The following is an 18,763-nucleotide window of genomic DNA, read 5'->3' as shown; positions in this document are numbered from 1 at the left end:
CTGAGGTGGCAAAGTCAATTGTGATGAAAGAGATAACGTTCAGAAAAATCTGTACTTTAGTGAATTTGCGGAGTAACGATCGTTTGCCAGAGAGAAAAGTCTGCTGGAGATAGAGTGCGAATGAACCCTAGCGAGTAGCGACGGTCCGTTCTCTAGCAAATTGGCACCTGTGAATTGGCGATGTCCCTGCGGATGGCAACGTTGGTGAAAAGTCGCTAGCCCTTTAGTAAATCCGCCCTTATATACAGAAGCTTATTAGACAGTGGGGTAAATTGATCAAAGAGTGAAGTTAGAGATCGCCACAGTCCTCTAGAGTGAAATTCCGCCACTCTCCATTCATTTCTATGGGATTTGAAAGGCGTATTTAACAAAGGATGAATTTTCACTTTCTCCCATTGATAAATACTCATAAAAATCCCATTGAAATGAATGGAGAGAGAAGGAATTTCACTGGACAATGGTGATCTCTAACTTCACTCTTTGATAAATATGCCCCAGTGACTCCCACGTGACCCTAGAGCAACTTTTCTTACCTGCTGACACAGAGGACTTGCGCCGGAATTTGCGGCGGGGGTGGAGTCAGTAGAAGCGCTTTGTGTGTGTGTGTGTGTGAGTGACAGGAGCTTGGCTGGGGGGCGGGACGCAGTGAGAGTGGCCGGCACGTGTGCAGAAGGGAGGGAGGTTAGAGCCGGCAGCGCTAGTGTAGTTCTTCAGTCTGATATTAGCGGAGATGCGGTACTACTTACTGTACTCCGGCACCGCGTAACTACACACTGGCCTGACAGCCCTGCGGGAGCACAAGGTCTCATTGTACCCTGAGTGTGTGACTATATCGCTGAGATAAGGACAGAGCAAACAGTGTGTATGGGGAGTGAGGAGCAACCGCTTGTGATGCCCAGACTGTAAGTGGCTTAATATTCGCGATCCATTGGGATTATTAGCGCACTATTACCGCGTATGTAACTTTGTTGGGTGTAAGCGCTACTGGCCCCTCGTTGCCCCTGGCTGTGCTGTTTTGCCCCGTGTCCTTCCCGGGGGATCATTGCCAGTATGCCCTGAGGAGCACCATGCAGAAGAGCGTGCGCCTGAACGAGGGACACGCTCTGTACCTGGCGCTACTGGCCCGCAAGGAGGGCTACAAGAGGGGCTTCCTCAGCAAGAAGGCGGCGGAGACCAGCAGGTGGCACGACAAGTGGTTTGCCCTGTTCCAGAATGTCCTCTTCTACTTCGAGTCGGAGCAAAGCGGGAGACCCTCGGGGGTTTATCTGCTGGAGGGCTGCAGCTGTGAGAGGGTCATAGCACCCATAGTGGCCAGCGGGGGCAAAGACACCATGGAGAAGCAGGTACAGCAGCAGCGCTAATAATGCGCCCATTTCACTTGTGTGTGTGTCTGTATAGCCAGTCCACGAATAAAACACCAATGGCACATCCCATGCTGGTGAAACCAGTTTTGGGTTTATTAATTCAGCTCATAAATGGCAAGCGGCTTGACAAAGGGTCGTGTAGTGGCCCGAAACGTTGCCATTTATGAGCGGAATTAATAAACCCACAACTGGTTTCACAAGTATCGGATATGCCATTGGTGTTTTATTCGTGGACTTTGATTTTGGGCCCTTGGCAGCTTTTGGGGCCAGACACCTAGAGGCACCCGACACCAAACAGGTAATACTGGGAGCAGCACTCCACTTCGGTACTGTCTGTATAGCCAGTGGCATAACTATAAGTCCCTGAGCATCACAACTACATGGATTTAATGCCCTGATTAGGCAATCTGTTCCATTAAGGTATATTGGTGAAAATCCCTTTAGTTCTGTGTAGTTCTGCCCTCCACCAGCAGCCACAGGGACTGCTTTCCTAAAGCTGGCCAAAGACGCAAATATCCTATCATTCGAATCCTAGAAGGATCGGACTTCCCCATCTCCGACCTGCCACTAACCATTCAGATCAAATAAAGTAGTAAAAGAACAGATCAGCAGCCGATCTGATCGACCGATCTCCGCGGGACGGAAAATGTCGGGACTCTCCACACACAGTCCGAAAAACGTACAAATCTTTTCATACGAATCGAGGATTCATATGATTTTCAGACGTGTGGAGAGTCCCGACATTTTTCGTCCTGCGGAGATCGGTCGTTTGGTCAATCGGACGGGTTAAAAGATTTCTGTCGGCTGCGGGTAATATCTCTGCGTGTATTGCCGATCGTCAGTGGGAGACTGTCTCCAGCTTTGGTCGGACATAACTTTCGTACGATTGCTGTCAGGAGCAGAAAATCGGCTGATCTGTTCTTTTCTACTTTATTTGATCTGAATGGTTAGTGGCAGGTCGGGAGATGGGAAAGTCTGATGGTACGTTGATTCGTACGATCAGATCTTTGTGTCTGTGGCCAGCTTTATTCTTATGGCTCCATCTGTTGCTCAGAGTTGTAGCAGAGCAGCAGCAGAACTACAGGTGAAAGATCCCACAGTTTATTCCCATGTTTATACAGGTCAGCCGCACAGCTACACAGGTTGGGTGCCTATTGTATCCAAGGTACATGCTACTGTATCAGTGTCGGCCTACTTTTATTCCAATGTGCATGGAATATACGCACAGTGCCACAGATCACTATACTTACCTGTAAATATGAAATGTTCTCTTGTATGGCTACATTCTATTCTTGTGTTGCCTGACTTTAGCTTTGGTTTAAATGCAAGTTGCACTTCATTTGCCTCTGAACCTGGGGGAACAACACAGGTACTTATGACAGTTTGTGGCAGTATTCCATTGCCATTCATTATTGGTTAACAACGCTACATGTTGACTGTGGGCTTGAACCCTTAGCTGTGCATGCCTTTGCTCCTGTCTCACAGAATTATATGTAGTTGCTACTTCTTGTATTACTAGAGACGATATAAAACAGAGATAGGGAGCCTGGCATTTCTTTAAGAATCCATAATTACAGATTGTTCATGGAGATACTTGCATTGTATATAACATTCATTCACAAACCTCAGCAGGCCTAGGCAGGTATGAATGTCAAGCTGTGCACATTCCATGGAGAAATACTTTCAGTTGTGGATGTGATTGTTGGAGGCAGGGGGCACAGAGACTCCAGCTCGAACAGTGCTGCTTTCAGATATTCTTTTCACTTGCTTATTTATTTACCCACTTTATTTACTCACTATATACTGAGCTGAAAGCCTGCTAAAAGCAGTCCAAAACTGCTAATATCTCAGAAACATTATAGTAAAAGTGCTCAGAGGACTACTTTGTTAAAGTTGACATCATTATTATAATTTTTCTTTTGCTTATATTCCCTTCCATGTAAAGGTGTTTTAACCTGCGTTGACTTGTGGAAAACAGATTCTATGCCTGCATGTAAATCTAGGATCTCTGCCATAAAGTAGGACAGAATCACATGAGTTATAGATTCCCCCATGCATGCATTTTGAGTGCCAATAACATTTACAGCAGTAAAGCCTACATGTCAACATGAATGTTTTGGCTATGTTAGCATGTTATGCACATACCATCAACTTGTCACCTGGACTAACAGCCCAGTCTCCCTGAATAAAAAGTTAACCTATATCAGCCAAAGTCATTGAAATTGTGCCAAAATATCCTCTGAAAGAGGCAGCATTGGGCAGAGTCAGGGTATTATTGGGGGTTTGGCCAGGGGTGAAACATGGAATGGCTATGGCTGGGAAGTAGCAAAGGCACACCCAGGGGCGTAACAAGAGCACAACATTTCAAGAAGACAGATCCAGGCCCCCCTTTTCCCCAGGTCCCCCCCCCCGCCACCGCAGGGTCTGCTTCCTGAATAGTCATGACAGTGGGCACACCTAACAAATGACAACAATAACCCTTTAAGGTTAATGTCACATGTCACACTTATCCTATTGTTTTGAATTAAAAATACAGGGAAGCACAATCAATAAAATCTACTATTTTGGGATTCATCTGAATATTCGGGCGAGGCACTTCGATTTTACAGATTACTGCTGGAAAAGGCCACATTCAAAAGCAAATTCTGGATTTGGTGCATTCCCTTCCTAATAGAAAGGCTAGATTGTTTTTTATTTAACAGCTCTCCCATTTGCAAGTTTAGCAATCTGGTTGCTAGGGTCCAAATTCTCCTAGCAACCATGCATTGATTTCAATAAGAGACTGGAATATATATGAATAGGAGAGGATCTGAATAGAAAGATGAGTGATAAAAAGCAGCAATAACAATATATGTGTAGCTTTACAGAGCATTTGTTGTTTAGATTTGAAAACTGGACAGAGTCAGAAGAAGAACAAGGGAAATCGTTCAAAAACTATAAAAGTAAAAAATGAAGGCCAGTTGAAACATTGCTTAGAATTAGCCATTCTATAACATACTAAAAGATAACTTAAAGGTGAACCAACCCCTTTATTACACAGGACACATCAGTATAGTAACACTTCATCAGGAGCAAATTCGCTACCACTTCATTTCTGCCTAGTGAAACTTTGTTAGTATACTTAGGTCAACTTGAATAGGGCAGGTATATATAGGTCATATATATGACTTGTTGGGATATATGTCTTGTATGTGATGTTGGGGAAATTGCTTGAAGTGGCCACTTACTATTAAAAATGTTCAAGGAAGCAAAATAAAGGCAAAATAGATCCTCTATAGATCCCACGCTAAAACAAATGTGGCATGTTCCTCAAATGGTTAAAAAAAATATCTAAAAAAATATAAGTTATAACATTTAAATACAATCCCACTTTAAAATATGAAAAAATGCCAGCGTTTTTTCTTTGTTTATGACTTTTCGGCATACAGGATATGATGTCACTGACATAAGATTGAGGAGGATGTACTTCATCTTAAAGGGGAACTATCGCAAAAATGAAAATGTAATATAAACTTCATACTGAAGTAAGAAACTTTCTAAAGACAACCAATTGAAAATTCTGCATTGCATCTAAAAGTTTATCTTCACTATTCCTCTCTCAGCATCTGTTTCTCTTCATTCTCTCTTCATTCATCAGTTGAGTGTCAGATGAATGATCCAATATATCTTATAGGGGGAGCTTCTTTCCTAGCAGATGTATTAGAGCTCACTCAAATAGCTGATTCCAGTACAAACAAAATCTAACAAAATAATTGCCTTTTGCACAAATCCTGCATGTAGAGAGACATGATTTTAATAGAGTGAGCTCTAATACATCTTCTAGGCAAAAGGAGCCCCCCTTTAAGATATATTGGATCATTCATCTGACACCCAACTCCTGAATGAAGACAGAATGAGGAGAAACAGATTGTGAGAGAGGAATAGTGAAGATAAACTTGATTATTTCAGAAGCGGTACAGAATTTTTAATTGATTGTATATAGAAAGTTTCTTATTTCAGTGGGCTGAAGCGAATATTACATTTTCATTTTCGCGATAGTTCCCCTTTAACAGTTCACCAGGTCTAAAGGTAGCCATACACGGGCCGATAAAAGCTGCCGACAGACAGAGTCGGCAGCTTATTGGCCCGTGTATGGGGCCCCCCGACGGGCTTCCCCGATCGAGATCAGGCCGAAAGTCGGCCAGAACTCGATCGGATGGGACAAAAAATCCCGTAGGATCTGTTCATTGATGCGGTCCCGCGATCCGACCAGCCTGTTCCCGTTCGTTAGGATCCGATCGTTGGGCCCTATGGATCAGCCCGATATTGCCCACCTCAAGGTGGGCATATCGGAAAGACATCGCCAAACGAGCGGATCTCTCCGTGTATGGCCACCTTAAGATGGCGAAGGGATCTTTGGCTAAAGATTTTTAAAATTCGCACTTTAGTGAATTTGCAGTGCAAAGATCGTTCATCTGAGTAAAAATTTGCCTGGTGAAAGGGCGTGAAACTTTGTTAGCGATGTACTCTCCGCTAGTTAATTGTCCTCTACACCTGTTTGTAAATTCCCAAACGGATTGGATTTCTGGAGAATTTTCGATAGCGACCGCCACTTCGCCCTCTAGTAAATCTGCCCCATAGTCTTTAAGTGGGTGTTTCTGTGTACCTGCACTTTGTTTTATTTTAGATGCTCATGGCATAGGCGTCATAACTGGGGGGATGCCAATGGAGCTGAAGTCCCCAAAATTTTCTGTCCCTATTTTAAAACTGATACGGCCCCGCCCCTACCTGCAATAATTTTCCTGCAGTGTTTGCACAAAGGACATCCTACTAACATCTGCCTGGAAGAATGGGACAACATTCTAAAGCAGTTTGCCAAGCTGGTAGGTTTGCTACTACAAACTAGTGGTGATAACAGGCATTTTCTCCACATGCAGAGAATATTCCGAGTGTGACATTAACTCAATGGTTTTATTCTAAAAGCCTACATGGTGCCTCAGACGTCACAATGACACAATTTAAGATTTTTCCCCTGAAATACCTCACAATCTGCTATATTTATGCCTCAGTTAGTTTGGGCATGAGCATTGCAATGTACACATCTCTGTAAAACAACTTTTTGTGCCATCACTTCTGTAAACTAGGAACAAGCCACTGAATACACATCCATTTTAATCACTACGTAGTAACCCATAGCAACCAATTACAAATTTGCTTTTACGTGTCACACAGCAGCAGACGGAACAGCTAGTTGCTGAGCGCTTGCTATGAGCTATGCTTAGATGCCTGGCTGAGGATACAAATAGCTGAGTTCATGTTATGGGGAGGGCTGCAGGATTCATGTTCATTATGGTTTCTATACCATATGGGGCATACCCCAAGATTATGCTGCTAATTGCATTATTTCCAGCAATTGTACACCTCACACCCTTTTTTTTTTTATATATTCCCAACCAAATACAAACTATAATTGCCTTATTTTTGTCACTAGGGGCTAAGATTTATTAATTATTAAGAGATCAGAGGTGTAATTTATAAACAACGGGTCAAAGGGCAAAAAACAGGTTCACCCATCCCACATTTAGCAGTATTTATAGCAGCAGGTGTAGGTCCTTGTGTCTTAATAGCCTCAAAATGGTTAGGGCTCTTACAGACAAGCGGTTGAAGCTGCGCTCCCCTGCGTTCCGTTTTTCTGCGTTCAGCCGCAGGGGAGAGCAGGAATAGACGCATTACATTTTTTCCAATGGGGCTGTACTCACACAAGCGCATGTAGGCACCGAACGCAGGAAAAATGCAGCATGTTTCGTCTGAACCTGCGTTTGGCTCCTACATGCGCCTGTGTGAGTACAGCCCCATTGGAAAAAATGTAATGCGTCTATTCCTGCGCTCCCCTGCGGCTGAACGCAGAAAAACGGAACGCAGGGGAGCGTAGCTTCAACCGCTCGTGTATAAGAGCCCTTATTCCTTGCTTCCCCGCCCCCCAGCACTTTCCATTGATGTCTATTGATAGTGAAATTGATTACTGCTCTAAGCAATAACTGCAAAAAAGTCTTGCACGCCTTAGCCCAGAGACAGTAGCTTTGTCCATGACTTTATATCTAATCTAGTATTGGTGCCATAAAGCAAGGATTTTTATTGCTTGGCAGAAAAACTGTGAGGCTAACGTCACATGAAAATGCCAATCCGCTTCCAGCCACCCAGGCTTACAAAATCTTCCCGTAAGTGCCCACACAGGGTGGATTTTAGCCTCAAGACGCACAGTTGCAGTGCACTGGCACTATGTGTGACATTAGACTGAAGAAAGTCATACGACCAGCAGGAAATAAACTGCACAATTTATTTTACTGAAAACTGCACAATATTTCATGGTTTTCATCCAAACATGTAAATAAAAAAAACTTTTAATTCTAAATGTGCCTTTGATTTAATCTGCTTCATGGGTATTGATACTCCTGTAAAGCAGGACATGGAAGCAAACCCATAGCATCCAGTTTGCTTTTATTAGTTGTACTGCAAATGGCTGATTGATCAGATCTAATTGTTGATTGGTTGCTATGGGTTACTTCCCCAGAGTAAATCTCTGAGTGAAGTCATAACTTGCTGAACATATTCTGTGAAAGATTTTCATGTACAGGACCAATACAGTTAGATCTACTTAGATTTAGGGATGCACCGAATCCAGAATTCGGTTCTGGATTCGGCCAGGATTCTGCCTTTTTCAGCAGGATTCGGATTCGGCCGAATCCTTCTGCCCAGCAGAACCGAAATAGGGGTCAGAAAACAAGGAAGTAAATTTTTTTCCCCTTCCCACCCCTAATTTGCATATGCAAATGAGGGTTCAGTTCGGTATTCGGCCAAATCTTTCACAAAGGATTCGGGGGTTTGGCAGAATCCAAAATAGTGGATTCGGTGCATCCCTACTTAGATTGCAAGCTCTTTAGGGCTGGGTCCTCTTTACCTCTTTTATCAGTTATTGTTTGTTTTTTGTATTTAATCTTGTAATGTACAGCACTGCAAAATATATTGCTGCATTATAAACAATGTAAATAATATAATAATAATTATCATCTTCTTTATTACATCTGTACTGTGGCATGGCAAATCTCTATGATCAACATAGGAAGAATAATTCAGACACCATGCTTGTGATGAGATGGAGCTGTGGCATATGGCTGCCTTTTTTTTATTTGAGTGCTTAGTATTTCTAGTGAAATATACGTGTGTACATTTGCATTTGTTACATAACGAAGAGGAGAAAAATCTTTGTGGCAGATGCAGTTCCTCTCACGTGTGACTGTGTCTGTTTCACACTCTTTGGAGGCCAAAACACTGCAGAAGAGCAATCTGTTACTGGAGTGGATTCTCACTATAATTATTTATTCTTCTTATCTGTTATACTTGTCATTCTGTGTCAGGGGTCCCAAACTTCAGTCGCCAAGACCAGTTAATGAGCAGTGTCCATAAACCAGGGATAACATTCATCTGGAGCCGTTGTAGTCAAATGCAAATGAACTAAACACACCATAAAATAGTGAGTCATTGTGTGACTTATATGCAAATATATGCTACTCGACTCTGTGATGCATATAGGGCTGCTTCAGCATCCATATTACTCCTAATGGCAAGTTCCCGTAGTCTCAGTCATATGAGCAATCAGTATTTATGGTCAGTGTCGGACTGGGATGCCAGGGCCCACCAGAAAATGTCAGACCATGGGCCCACTTTACAAACTATTATTCCTCCTCTCCTCACTCAACCTCTTTATTCTCCTAGTCTTATATCTCTACATACTATACTCAATTCTTCCATTAATAAGCCTCTTAAAGAAATTGGTAATGACCATGAAATAGACCAAATGATTAGAAGCAAGAGAGCCCACTGACACTTGGGCCCACCGGGAGTTTTCCTGGTATCCCGGTGGGCCAGTCCGACACTGTTTATGGTCACTTCTGAAACCAGAAAAACTTCTGTCTCATGATATGCTCTTTTCAAATCTACTGCTCCATATTTCTCTCCTGCCTGGCCATACATATGGAGATCTGCTTGTTTAGGGAGGTCGCCAAATGAGCGAATCTCTCCCCTATATGCCCGCGTTCAGATCATGAGGAGAAAACGGGCGGTCGGATCAAGGACCTCATCAACCAACCAATGCTGTCCTCAATCCGACAGGATTTTTAAACCCAGCCGATCGAGATCTGGCCAACTTTCAGACAAATATTGATCGGGGAAGCCCGTCAGAAGGCCCATACACTGGGCAATATGCTGCTGACTTAAAGGAGAACTAAAGCCTAACTAAAGAAGTAGGCTAGAAAAGTTGTTAATCAAGTGTTAGGCTTTTATACCAGCCCAAGGCAACCACAGCCCTTTAGCAGTAAAGATCTGTCTCCAAAGATGCCCCAGTAGCTGCATGTGCTCTGTGCTGCTGTCACTTACTGGGTTTAGGGACCGAAACACAATATACTCTATATACAGAATAGAAATGTTACAATATAAGGCTGCTTAGTACTACATACAGATATAAAATAGATGTCAGCTCAGAAACCAGTACAATTAGCATCAGAATTTAATCAACTTTGCAGCATCAGCTTATATTACAGACAACCCTCATTTTCTGCTTGATAATTTGAATGACCCCTAAGCTTAGCTTCTCAACAGCTGCTCAGAGCCCACTGAGCATGTGAGTGTCACAGACACTTTCCAAGATGGTGACCCCTGTGACAAGTTTGAAGTCCTGAATCATTGCTGCTATTGAGAAGCTGAAACTTTAGTCTAGTACAATACGTTCAGTATGTAAAATATTGCATTTTTAACCCTATTCATTTTTAGGGTTTAGTTCTCCTTTAATCTGTCGGCAGTTTATATCTGCAGAGTGTTCTCAGCCTGCATCAGTGTCCTGATCTACTGACATCTCCATCCAACGCTGTACAGAGATGTGAGGCTAGGCAAGTGCTCACACAAGGGCTTATATTGGTTTACAGATCTTCCTAAAGGCATCCCTGCTGCAATTCCATCATCAGAGGATATGTATATGCTAGATACAACTTTTATACTATTGAAGGAAAGTTCAGAATAAGTTTTTTTTTTTACATATCTTCTCTCTACCAGTAACTGATAGATGAGGCATAATTATATTGTCTTATATGCTATTTGTAGAAATTCACTGAATTGATATTAGATGGGAGCTTTCGATATTTCAGTTATAAAGGAAGGTTATGTCAATATATTGAGTGCATCTTTGCATTGCTGAGCTAGGAGTAGCAGAACAGTCATGAGATCCTTGTCAGGGAGCCAAAGAAAATGTTGTGTGAAAGACTGGAAATGTATTTTTGGTTGCACTTTGTGGCGTACCAGAGAGATATTCTTGTACATTTTACAGGTAGTGCAGAAAAGGCCTAAGTTCAGCTAAGTGAACATGCTGTTTTAATAGACAACATTGGATTGTTCTATAAAGACAAACTCTTCAACTGTGCAGTTTGTTGTGTTGCTTTTAATTAACTGAAACAGCAATTACTTTTATAGAAAGGTCAAAACCAAAATGCCAGCCAGTTTTGCTTATTTCTCCAGCTGAAAGACTGAATAACTAGTCTTGTCTGACATTATGTACAACAGGGGTTATATGTGTACTATAATGTGCAATGTCTATAACAGCTGGGGATGAAGGTTTGCCATACCTGATACTGATGATATGATGTCAGATGAAAGGAACACTAGTTGCAGCGTGACTGTGTGTACCTCTTTGTGTTTAACCCCAAATTACTGTATACACTTGATTAATTGGTGACACCCTTCCTTCCTTCTTTCAACTGAAGTGGGTGCACATATGTGTATTCAAGTGTTTCATACCAAGACATTAGCTATTTTAGGTGTCATTAATCAAATCCTATGCTACAGAGGTGCAAAGTTGCAACCATTGGTGATTATTTACAGAGTACTGGCATCCGTGGATGTAAGAGCATCTTGCAGGTGAAAGGGACAGCAATATAGTCACAAGCCCTTAACTTACATCTTCCATATGACAGGTGGTAAGTACAGGGCCCAGCTGCATTCTGGGACCAGCAGCACTCCCTAACTTGCCCATCTGAATGGTTAAGGGACAAGATAAGGTACAACTATGTGTCACGCCCAGCCGCCTCTCATGAATATGTTCTGCTGAAAGCAGGCAGCACTGTATTCACCCGAGAAGCAAAATGCTAAAACTGTGATGACTTTAGGTTAATAAGTGGAGAGAAACATTGCAGGTACACAAAGCTGGTTACAAAAGCAATTCATTCATTATTATCATTATCAAAATTAATGAAATGACTCGCTGTAAAGAAGAATGTGCTTAGGAAATAAAAAGCCTAGAAATTCTTAATATTAGGGGATGCAAAAGGAAAATAAAACATTTATTCTAATTTTAAATGTATATACAGGTAAAACTGTGTGTGTATATATATATATATATATATTGGATCATTTAAGAGCACTCACGGGTGTTGTGAAAAATACTTTTTTATTGGAGTGTTACAATCTACCCCACATCAACGCGTTTCGGTTCTCTCTGAACCGTCGTCAGGATGCACCCAGAAGTCATCACGTGATCCATAAATACAAGCATAAACCAATCAGTGAACAGAATTAATTAGTGAACAGAGTTAGTTGAATATTCACGACAGTGTTCTGCATTAAAGTGTTAGCATAAATTACTAAATCCATTGCCAAAAATTCCATATACATGTTAAAAATTCCAAATGTATATTAAAAAATTTTATATAAAAAATGTGAAAAAAGTGAAAAAATTAGCCTTGTTAAAACTTTAAAAAATACATAGTGGCTCATATAGACTTTTTAAGACATAAGGACTATACAAGTGACACATCACAAAACAAGGTTATCAAGGGTATACATGTGTTCCAGTGCAAAAAGCTGGTCAAAAAAACTTTTAATCTATAAATAGTAATATATAGCAGCATATGAGATTATCAAGGGTATCCATGTGTTCCAGTGCAAATAGCGGGTAAAAAACCTTTAATCTATAAATAATAATATATACCAGCATATGAGGGTGCGAGATTACTGAGTTAATAACCACCCCTCCAGGGCCATATAGCATCTCATTTGAATAAGAGTCTAATCACATATTAATCTGTCAATGGTTCCGTGTACTTCACATATCGAACAGCATGGACTACCTATCTCTTGTTATTATATCTCCAGGGCAGAAAAATTCTGTCCAAAAGCACCACTCAAATATAATAAAGTATATAATTCATCCCTGACATGTGACTGTCAGGAAAATACTTTGAACCGTTATTATAACACCTATATTGTATATATTGTTAGCATAGTTCCTTGATATCCAGTTTAGAGGTCAGGTATATGTAGTATAGACTGATTCCCAATTATAGTGTGTCTATATGTCACCACTCCCATATCCCACTTGTGGTGTAGAACAATTCCCTGTCTCAAACCCAGAAGGATAAAAAACAAAACCGTACTACCAACATTTCCAAGTAAGTACGGTATTGATTAGTAATAGAAACAGGAACAAAAAAAGAAAAAAGAAAGAAAAACAGGAAAAAGGACGGACAGGAGTATTCTTAAATAAAACATGCCAATGAGTACATTTCATTGAGGCCCCTGGGGGCCACTGTATCTAAAGTCCGTATCCACTTGGCCTCTTTTTGAAGCAATATCCTCCCCCTGTCACCTCCACGTTTAAGTGGGGGGACATGATCAATTAGTACACATCGTATGGAGGGGAGCGAATGTCCAAATTTCACACAGTGTCTCGCAAGTGGACTGTCAGCCTTGCCAGAAGTTAGAGCGGTGCGTATGGTGCATCTGTGGTTGTTCATCCGAATCCGAAAAGTAGTGGTGCATTTCCCAATATAGTACAAGCCACAAGGGCAAATAATACAGTAAACCACATATTCAGAGAGACAGGTTAATCGATGTCGTATTTCAAATCTCTTACCACTATGAGGATGGGTAAAGTGAGATCCAGTTAAAAGAAAGCCACAAGTGATACAGCCGCTACACCTGAAGCAGCCCATCTTGTTAAATATCTTTTTATTCGATTTCAGCCATGACTGTGGCAACGTGGTCTGTTTTGCAAGTCCGTGACCATCAATATGTCACGCAGGGCCCGACCCTTACGGTATGCGCATCTCGGCGCTTTCACTTTAGTGAATGGTAAGCTGTTATCCATTTGTAGTATGGGCCAATTCTTTTTAATGGATGTACAGATGTGTTCATCGCAGTAACACAGGAACCACAGGGAATCTGAATGTTGCATATTCCATATGCTGTGGCTGGAACCAGCGATATTGAGATATATATATATATATATATATATATATATATATCTCAATATCGCTGGTTCCAGCCACAGCATATGGAATATGCAACATGCGGATTCCCTGTGGTTCCTGTGTTACTGCGATGACGACCGCGAGACGCACCAGAGGTCGGCCCGTACCTCCCATGAGTGCAAAGGTTTTGTGATGGCAGTTGAGAGACAGGTTGCGGTTGGAGGTAACAACTTGGCACAAGGATCTCGCAAGAAGACTTTCTTTATCACATTTAGGAAGCTTCTCAATGAGTGTGTTAGTGCTTATTAAAATGACTATGTACGATTTGACACTTGTCTAGACGAATAGGTGGACTCCATCCAAATGAACGGGACATTTATTTATATTGAGGGGGTTATTACCACTATACACGGTGTATGCATAATTCTTTATACTTTTTTGTTATTTTTTCATATTTTTTATTTAGATTTTTTGGCTAATTTTTGATTTACTTACCCTGAGGTGTGTTTGGGGATTGAGGAACAAGTGTAAAAGCTTGGTATATGGTTACACATTTTACTTTCACTTAGATTATATTATTGATATCCACACGGGGTCATTTTAACCTATACAGATGGGGTTACTGCACATGTATTCACATAATTAGGGCGATATCTTTATCACTAAAAATTTACTGGATGGGACACACCCCCATATCATCAACATGTGAATGATAGAAAGATATATTATTGTACTAATTATTTGTTCCAACCTATGTCTTGTCCCTACAAGATTACATCGTGTCTAAGGTTTTATAAATGGATCCAATACGAATAAAACACAGTCTCATTATACACAGTATGCCCGATGATATTTCTGAGACCCACTAACTAGTAGATTCGTTTCCTTCCCCTAAAGAGCAAAATATGATCAGGTGTGTTAAAATAAGGATATGCAATAGTTTAACCATTGGTATCTTAGCATACAGAGAGCTCCCAATGAATGGGGAAATATAGAACTGAGAATGAAAGCATCCATCCTGATGACGGCCCCTAGAGGATAGTGAAAAAGGAGTGAAAAAGGATTGCGGCACTCACAGGGTTTTAGTGAAAAAACAAAAAATGTTTTATCATTAAGCCTCAACGTTTCGATCCCCCACAGGGATCTTCGTCAGGAGCAAAAACAAACAAACATCCAGCACCCACAACCCCCCAGAGGTAATAAAGCCTTGAAATGGCGCCAAAATCTGTTGCTAGGCAACCATACAGGTGTCAATGAAAGTGCTCAAATCTAATAGCCAGTGATATAATCTAAAAGGCACATGGGGAAAGGTATAACAGCAGGGTGAAACCGCACAAAAAAGATTAAGAGAAAAAGAAAACAAAAAGAAAACAAGAGCGCAGTACTGTGAGTGCACGGTGTCAGTATGAAGGCCACTCCCCCAACTCCTGTTCTAACTGTCAGTGCGTGTCAAAGGCGGCCTGGCGACCTATCACTGAGCAGCGGTGGGTGTATACTATGCTTCTACCGGGTCTCTGTACCTCTGCATTATTAGTGAGCGTACAGTAATTAAGACACGACCGCTGTCCAAGCGGTTCTGCGTGTCACTTATCCAGCCCAGCCATGGAGCGTGTGGTATTCAGGACACGATCGCTGTCAAATCGGTTCTCAGTGTCGCTGCACAAAAGTTTAAAGAACTAGAGGGTAAATAGACTCCAGGCCTGTCATCTGGGTAAAGGATTACTGTTGGTATATATATAGTCTATCCATGGTACTGGCACTCACAGGATTTGCAAATTCTGTGAGTGTCAGTACCACGGACAGACTATTTTAATTTTTTACCTGAGCACCCCGGTTGTAACTATCTTCAAGGTGTGCAGCCTATACCCGCCGTTTTCTAAATATATATATATATATATATATATATATATATATATATATATATATATATATATATATATATATACACATACTATTGAAATGCCAGCACTCACGAGTGTCTGATGTGACTGACTACCTGGGTGCAATCCTTAAAAGTATTGTCTATAGTCCTCAAGAAGGAGCACTCCCAGGTCTTAAGAATAATCAAAAAAGTTTAATGTGGGCACAAAACAGATGTTTCGGCTGGAACACCAGCCTTTCTCGGTGTTCCAGCCGAAACGTCAGTTTTGTGCCCACATTAAACTTTTTTGATTATTCTTAAGACCTGTGAGTGCTCCTTCTTGAGGACTATATATATATATATATATATGTATATATATATGTATATATATAATTCATTTACCATCTATTGACCTCATTTCCGAATGCAAGTTTTGGAGCAAAGAGCAAAAATTTATGCAAACTTGAATGTGCACAAAAGTTTTGCCCCTACATGCATCTTTCAGCTTTTGTGTTCTTTCTAGTGTGTTGCTGACTGAATCAGATACTAATACCATTACTGACACCATGCACATTGGCCTGATGGAAATAACACTATCCCTGCTATGTAAAGGTGTACCACTACTTGCCTGTAGTTCAAGTATTTGCACCTTTATTGTGGCAGATGCTACTTAGCAGGCTGTTACACTGGAATTCTGGGTACGAAACATTGTATTCATAAAGGTTATACCATAATTTTTCACCTTCTTATGTCTTTCTAAAGCAGCTCTGGGGGGGGGGTGTGGTCGCTAACTCTGTACTAAATGTTTTAAAATGATACATTAGTTGATATATTTTTTATCTCAGAATCTCTGCGTTTCATTAAAGGCAGTTGTTAGAATTGTTATAGGAGTTGCTAATATTCCACAGAAACTGCTGAGAAATGTATCTACTAATGGAGCAAATTGTAACTGAATTATTGATCTGCCAGACGGATACACCAGAAACAGGAACATCAAACTAAAATTTTGGGAAAACAGTAAAAAATAGCAATTTAAAAAAGTCTTTATTTCTGATGAACAGTCTGAAAACAACTGAAATTAAAAGTGTTGAACAACCCCTTTACTAAATAGATACATTTATCCAAGCTGATACCTGCAAGCTGTTGAATGGGAGGAAAGCAGAGGTTCCAGAGAAACACAAACAAACATAGAACACACATATGGGGGAACAAACCTAGAACACATATATGGTGGAATGTAATAAAAGTCGCAAAGAGTGATACAATTCACACCAATAAGAATAAAAATCCACATCTCGCAACATAATATTGTTCCTTAAACTGTTATTGCATTGTGAATTTTAAATGTGCAAGTGCTTGAAGGTGTAGTAATCTTTTGGAGCAAACATAACGACTTTTTCAGTAAGAAGTTTTATTACATTTACTGCGCATTGGTGCAAACGATAACATTTTCAAACGGTCTTCCACTGTTGTAAGTGGTCGCTAAACAGTTTCTGGGTTCACAAAAGCTATATTAAATTCGTGCATAACTTTTCGCATTGCGAAAGCATGTGTAGTTAATCCCTTTCTCTTGTTCTGGAAAATTTTCCTACCTACAACTTCAGGATATTTGCTGATTTGACTGCCGAGCTAGGTGGACTAGACCCACATGTGTATTAAGGTCCCCATCGACGCAAAGATTTCTCTTGCTGAACGACCGATTTTAGCGAAGTCCGACCAATCCTTCGAAATTATCGTGCTGTTAGTGGTATTCGAACGATCATACATCTTGTTCGGCCAGGTTAAAAAATCTTTGTTGGTCCCAGTGCAATCTACGTTTGCAGAGCCAAGCAGGCAGCTACCCTTTGTTTTCCTGGCAAATTGTTCTTTTTAATTGATGGACAATTCGTATGATCGTTCCGAGATAATCGTGGTCTAACGATGATGATCGGATCTTTTAAAAATCTCAACATCTATGGCCCGCTTTAGAATAGGCTTGGCTTGCAAAATATCCCATATTTAGTTTAGATAAGCACAGAGTTTGGTAGACACAGATTAAAGACTTGTGTTACAGCATCAGAGCTGCTTGAATCTCGGAGGCCAGCAATCTGTCACAACCTGAGGATTAGATCAAAAGGATATGGTTAGCAATTGGTAGGTTTACAGTAAAGGCAGAGCATGGCATCAGCCACAAACACACTCCTTTCTAACTAGGGCAAAATACATTTCCAGCTGTAGAACTCATACTTTGTATATCATTTGAATATGTCCTTCCTCATTTTGACAGCCTGCAAACAAACCCTAACTGAGGGTAAATACAATCTGCTTGTGCATTAAGGAAAAACTGTTTCTTTCTGTTAATCTTGTTTAGGATTGCAGGGCTAAAGGTATAGCAGACTGCATCTTGCAATGACAACGTTTTACTGCTGAACACAGGCTAACTAATATCAAAAGGTATAGCAAAAGAAAACAAGCCATGGGTAGAAGATCAGATATATTTCACAGCCTGCATTTTGGAACACTGTGGGGGTTATGTGATAAATGGTACTAAAGGTGGCCATACACATATACCCGATAAAAGCTGCCAGACTTATTGGCCCATTGGCAGAATATTGGCCAGATATCCATAGGCGAAACAAAAAAGTAGTGGGAGCACTTACCGACTCTGCGTTCCAATGTGCTGCACGTGAGCTGCGATCCCCCACAGCCAGAATTAATACAGAAATTGTAGGATACGGAGCACCAATGGAAGCCAGGTATAATTTGTTATTGAAATTTATTCAGCATGTGAAGCCACGAAACGCGTTGAGCGCATGGCGCCTATTATGTCTGGGCACGCTGTACTTGGATTTTAAATATGCTGAATAAATTTCTACTGTTTCAACGAATTATACCTGGCTTCCATTGGTGCTCCGCATCCTACAATTTCAGCAGATATCCATAGGACAGGTTTAAAAATCCATTTGGAGCAAGGACTGTTTGTTTATGCAGTCTTCACTCTGACCACCTGTATTCCCATCATTGCAATCCAATATCTCTCACCTCAAGGTCCACTTGTTTTGTGACTTCAAGTGTATGGCCAGCTTAAGTTTGATCAGGAGCAGTACCGTGTAGCAACTAATCAGCAGAAATCATTTACTGGTCACCTGTTTAATGACATTCATCTTTGGTTGCCATAGGTTACTGCATCTGGGCAAACTTAGTGCCTTTTATAGGTGCTAGAATATCACTAGGTCCTGTCACTTAAGGGACAGTGCCAAAACCTTTGTGCACTTTTTCATCCTATT

The 18,763-nt window shown here is 41.0% G+C and overlaps 1 protein-coding gene across 2 annotated transcripts in view; it reads left to right on the top strand.

Annotated features, from left to right (window-relative positions):
• The first annotated feature begins 646 nt into the window (after window positions 1-646).
• Window positions 647-18,763, top strand: part of LOC108717634 (ras-specific guanine nucleotide-releasing factor 2) — a 148,486-nt gene continuing 130,369 nt past the window's right edge. For both annotated transcript variants that reach the window (XM_041568609.1, XM_018264856.2), the window contains exon 1: window positions 647-1,343. In XM_041568609.1, the coding sequence (XP_041424543.1) occupies window positions 1,068-1,343 (276 nt within the window). In that variant the 5' untranslated portion in view covers window positions 647-1,067. The remainder of the gene's footprint in view (window positions 1,344-18,763) is intronic.

Source organism: Xenopus laevis, chromosome 1L (assembly GCF_017654675.1).
Source record: "Xenopus laevis strain J_2021 chromosome 1L, Xenopus_laevis_v10.1, whole genome shotgun sequence".
Lineage (NCBI taxonomy): Eukaryota > Metazoa > Chordata > Amphibia > Anura > Pipidae > Xenopus > Xenopus laevis.
This window is presented reverse-complemented; position numbering and strand designations above follow the sequence as displayed.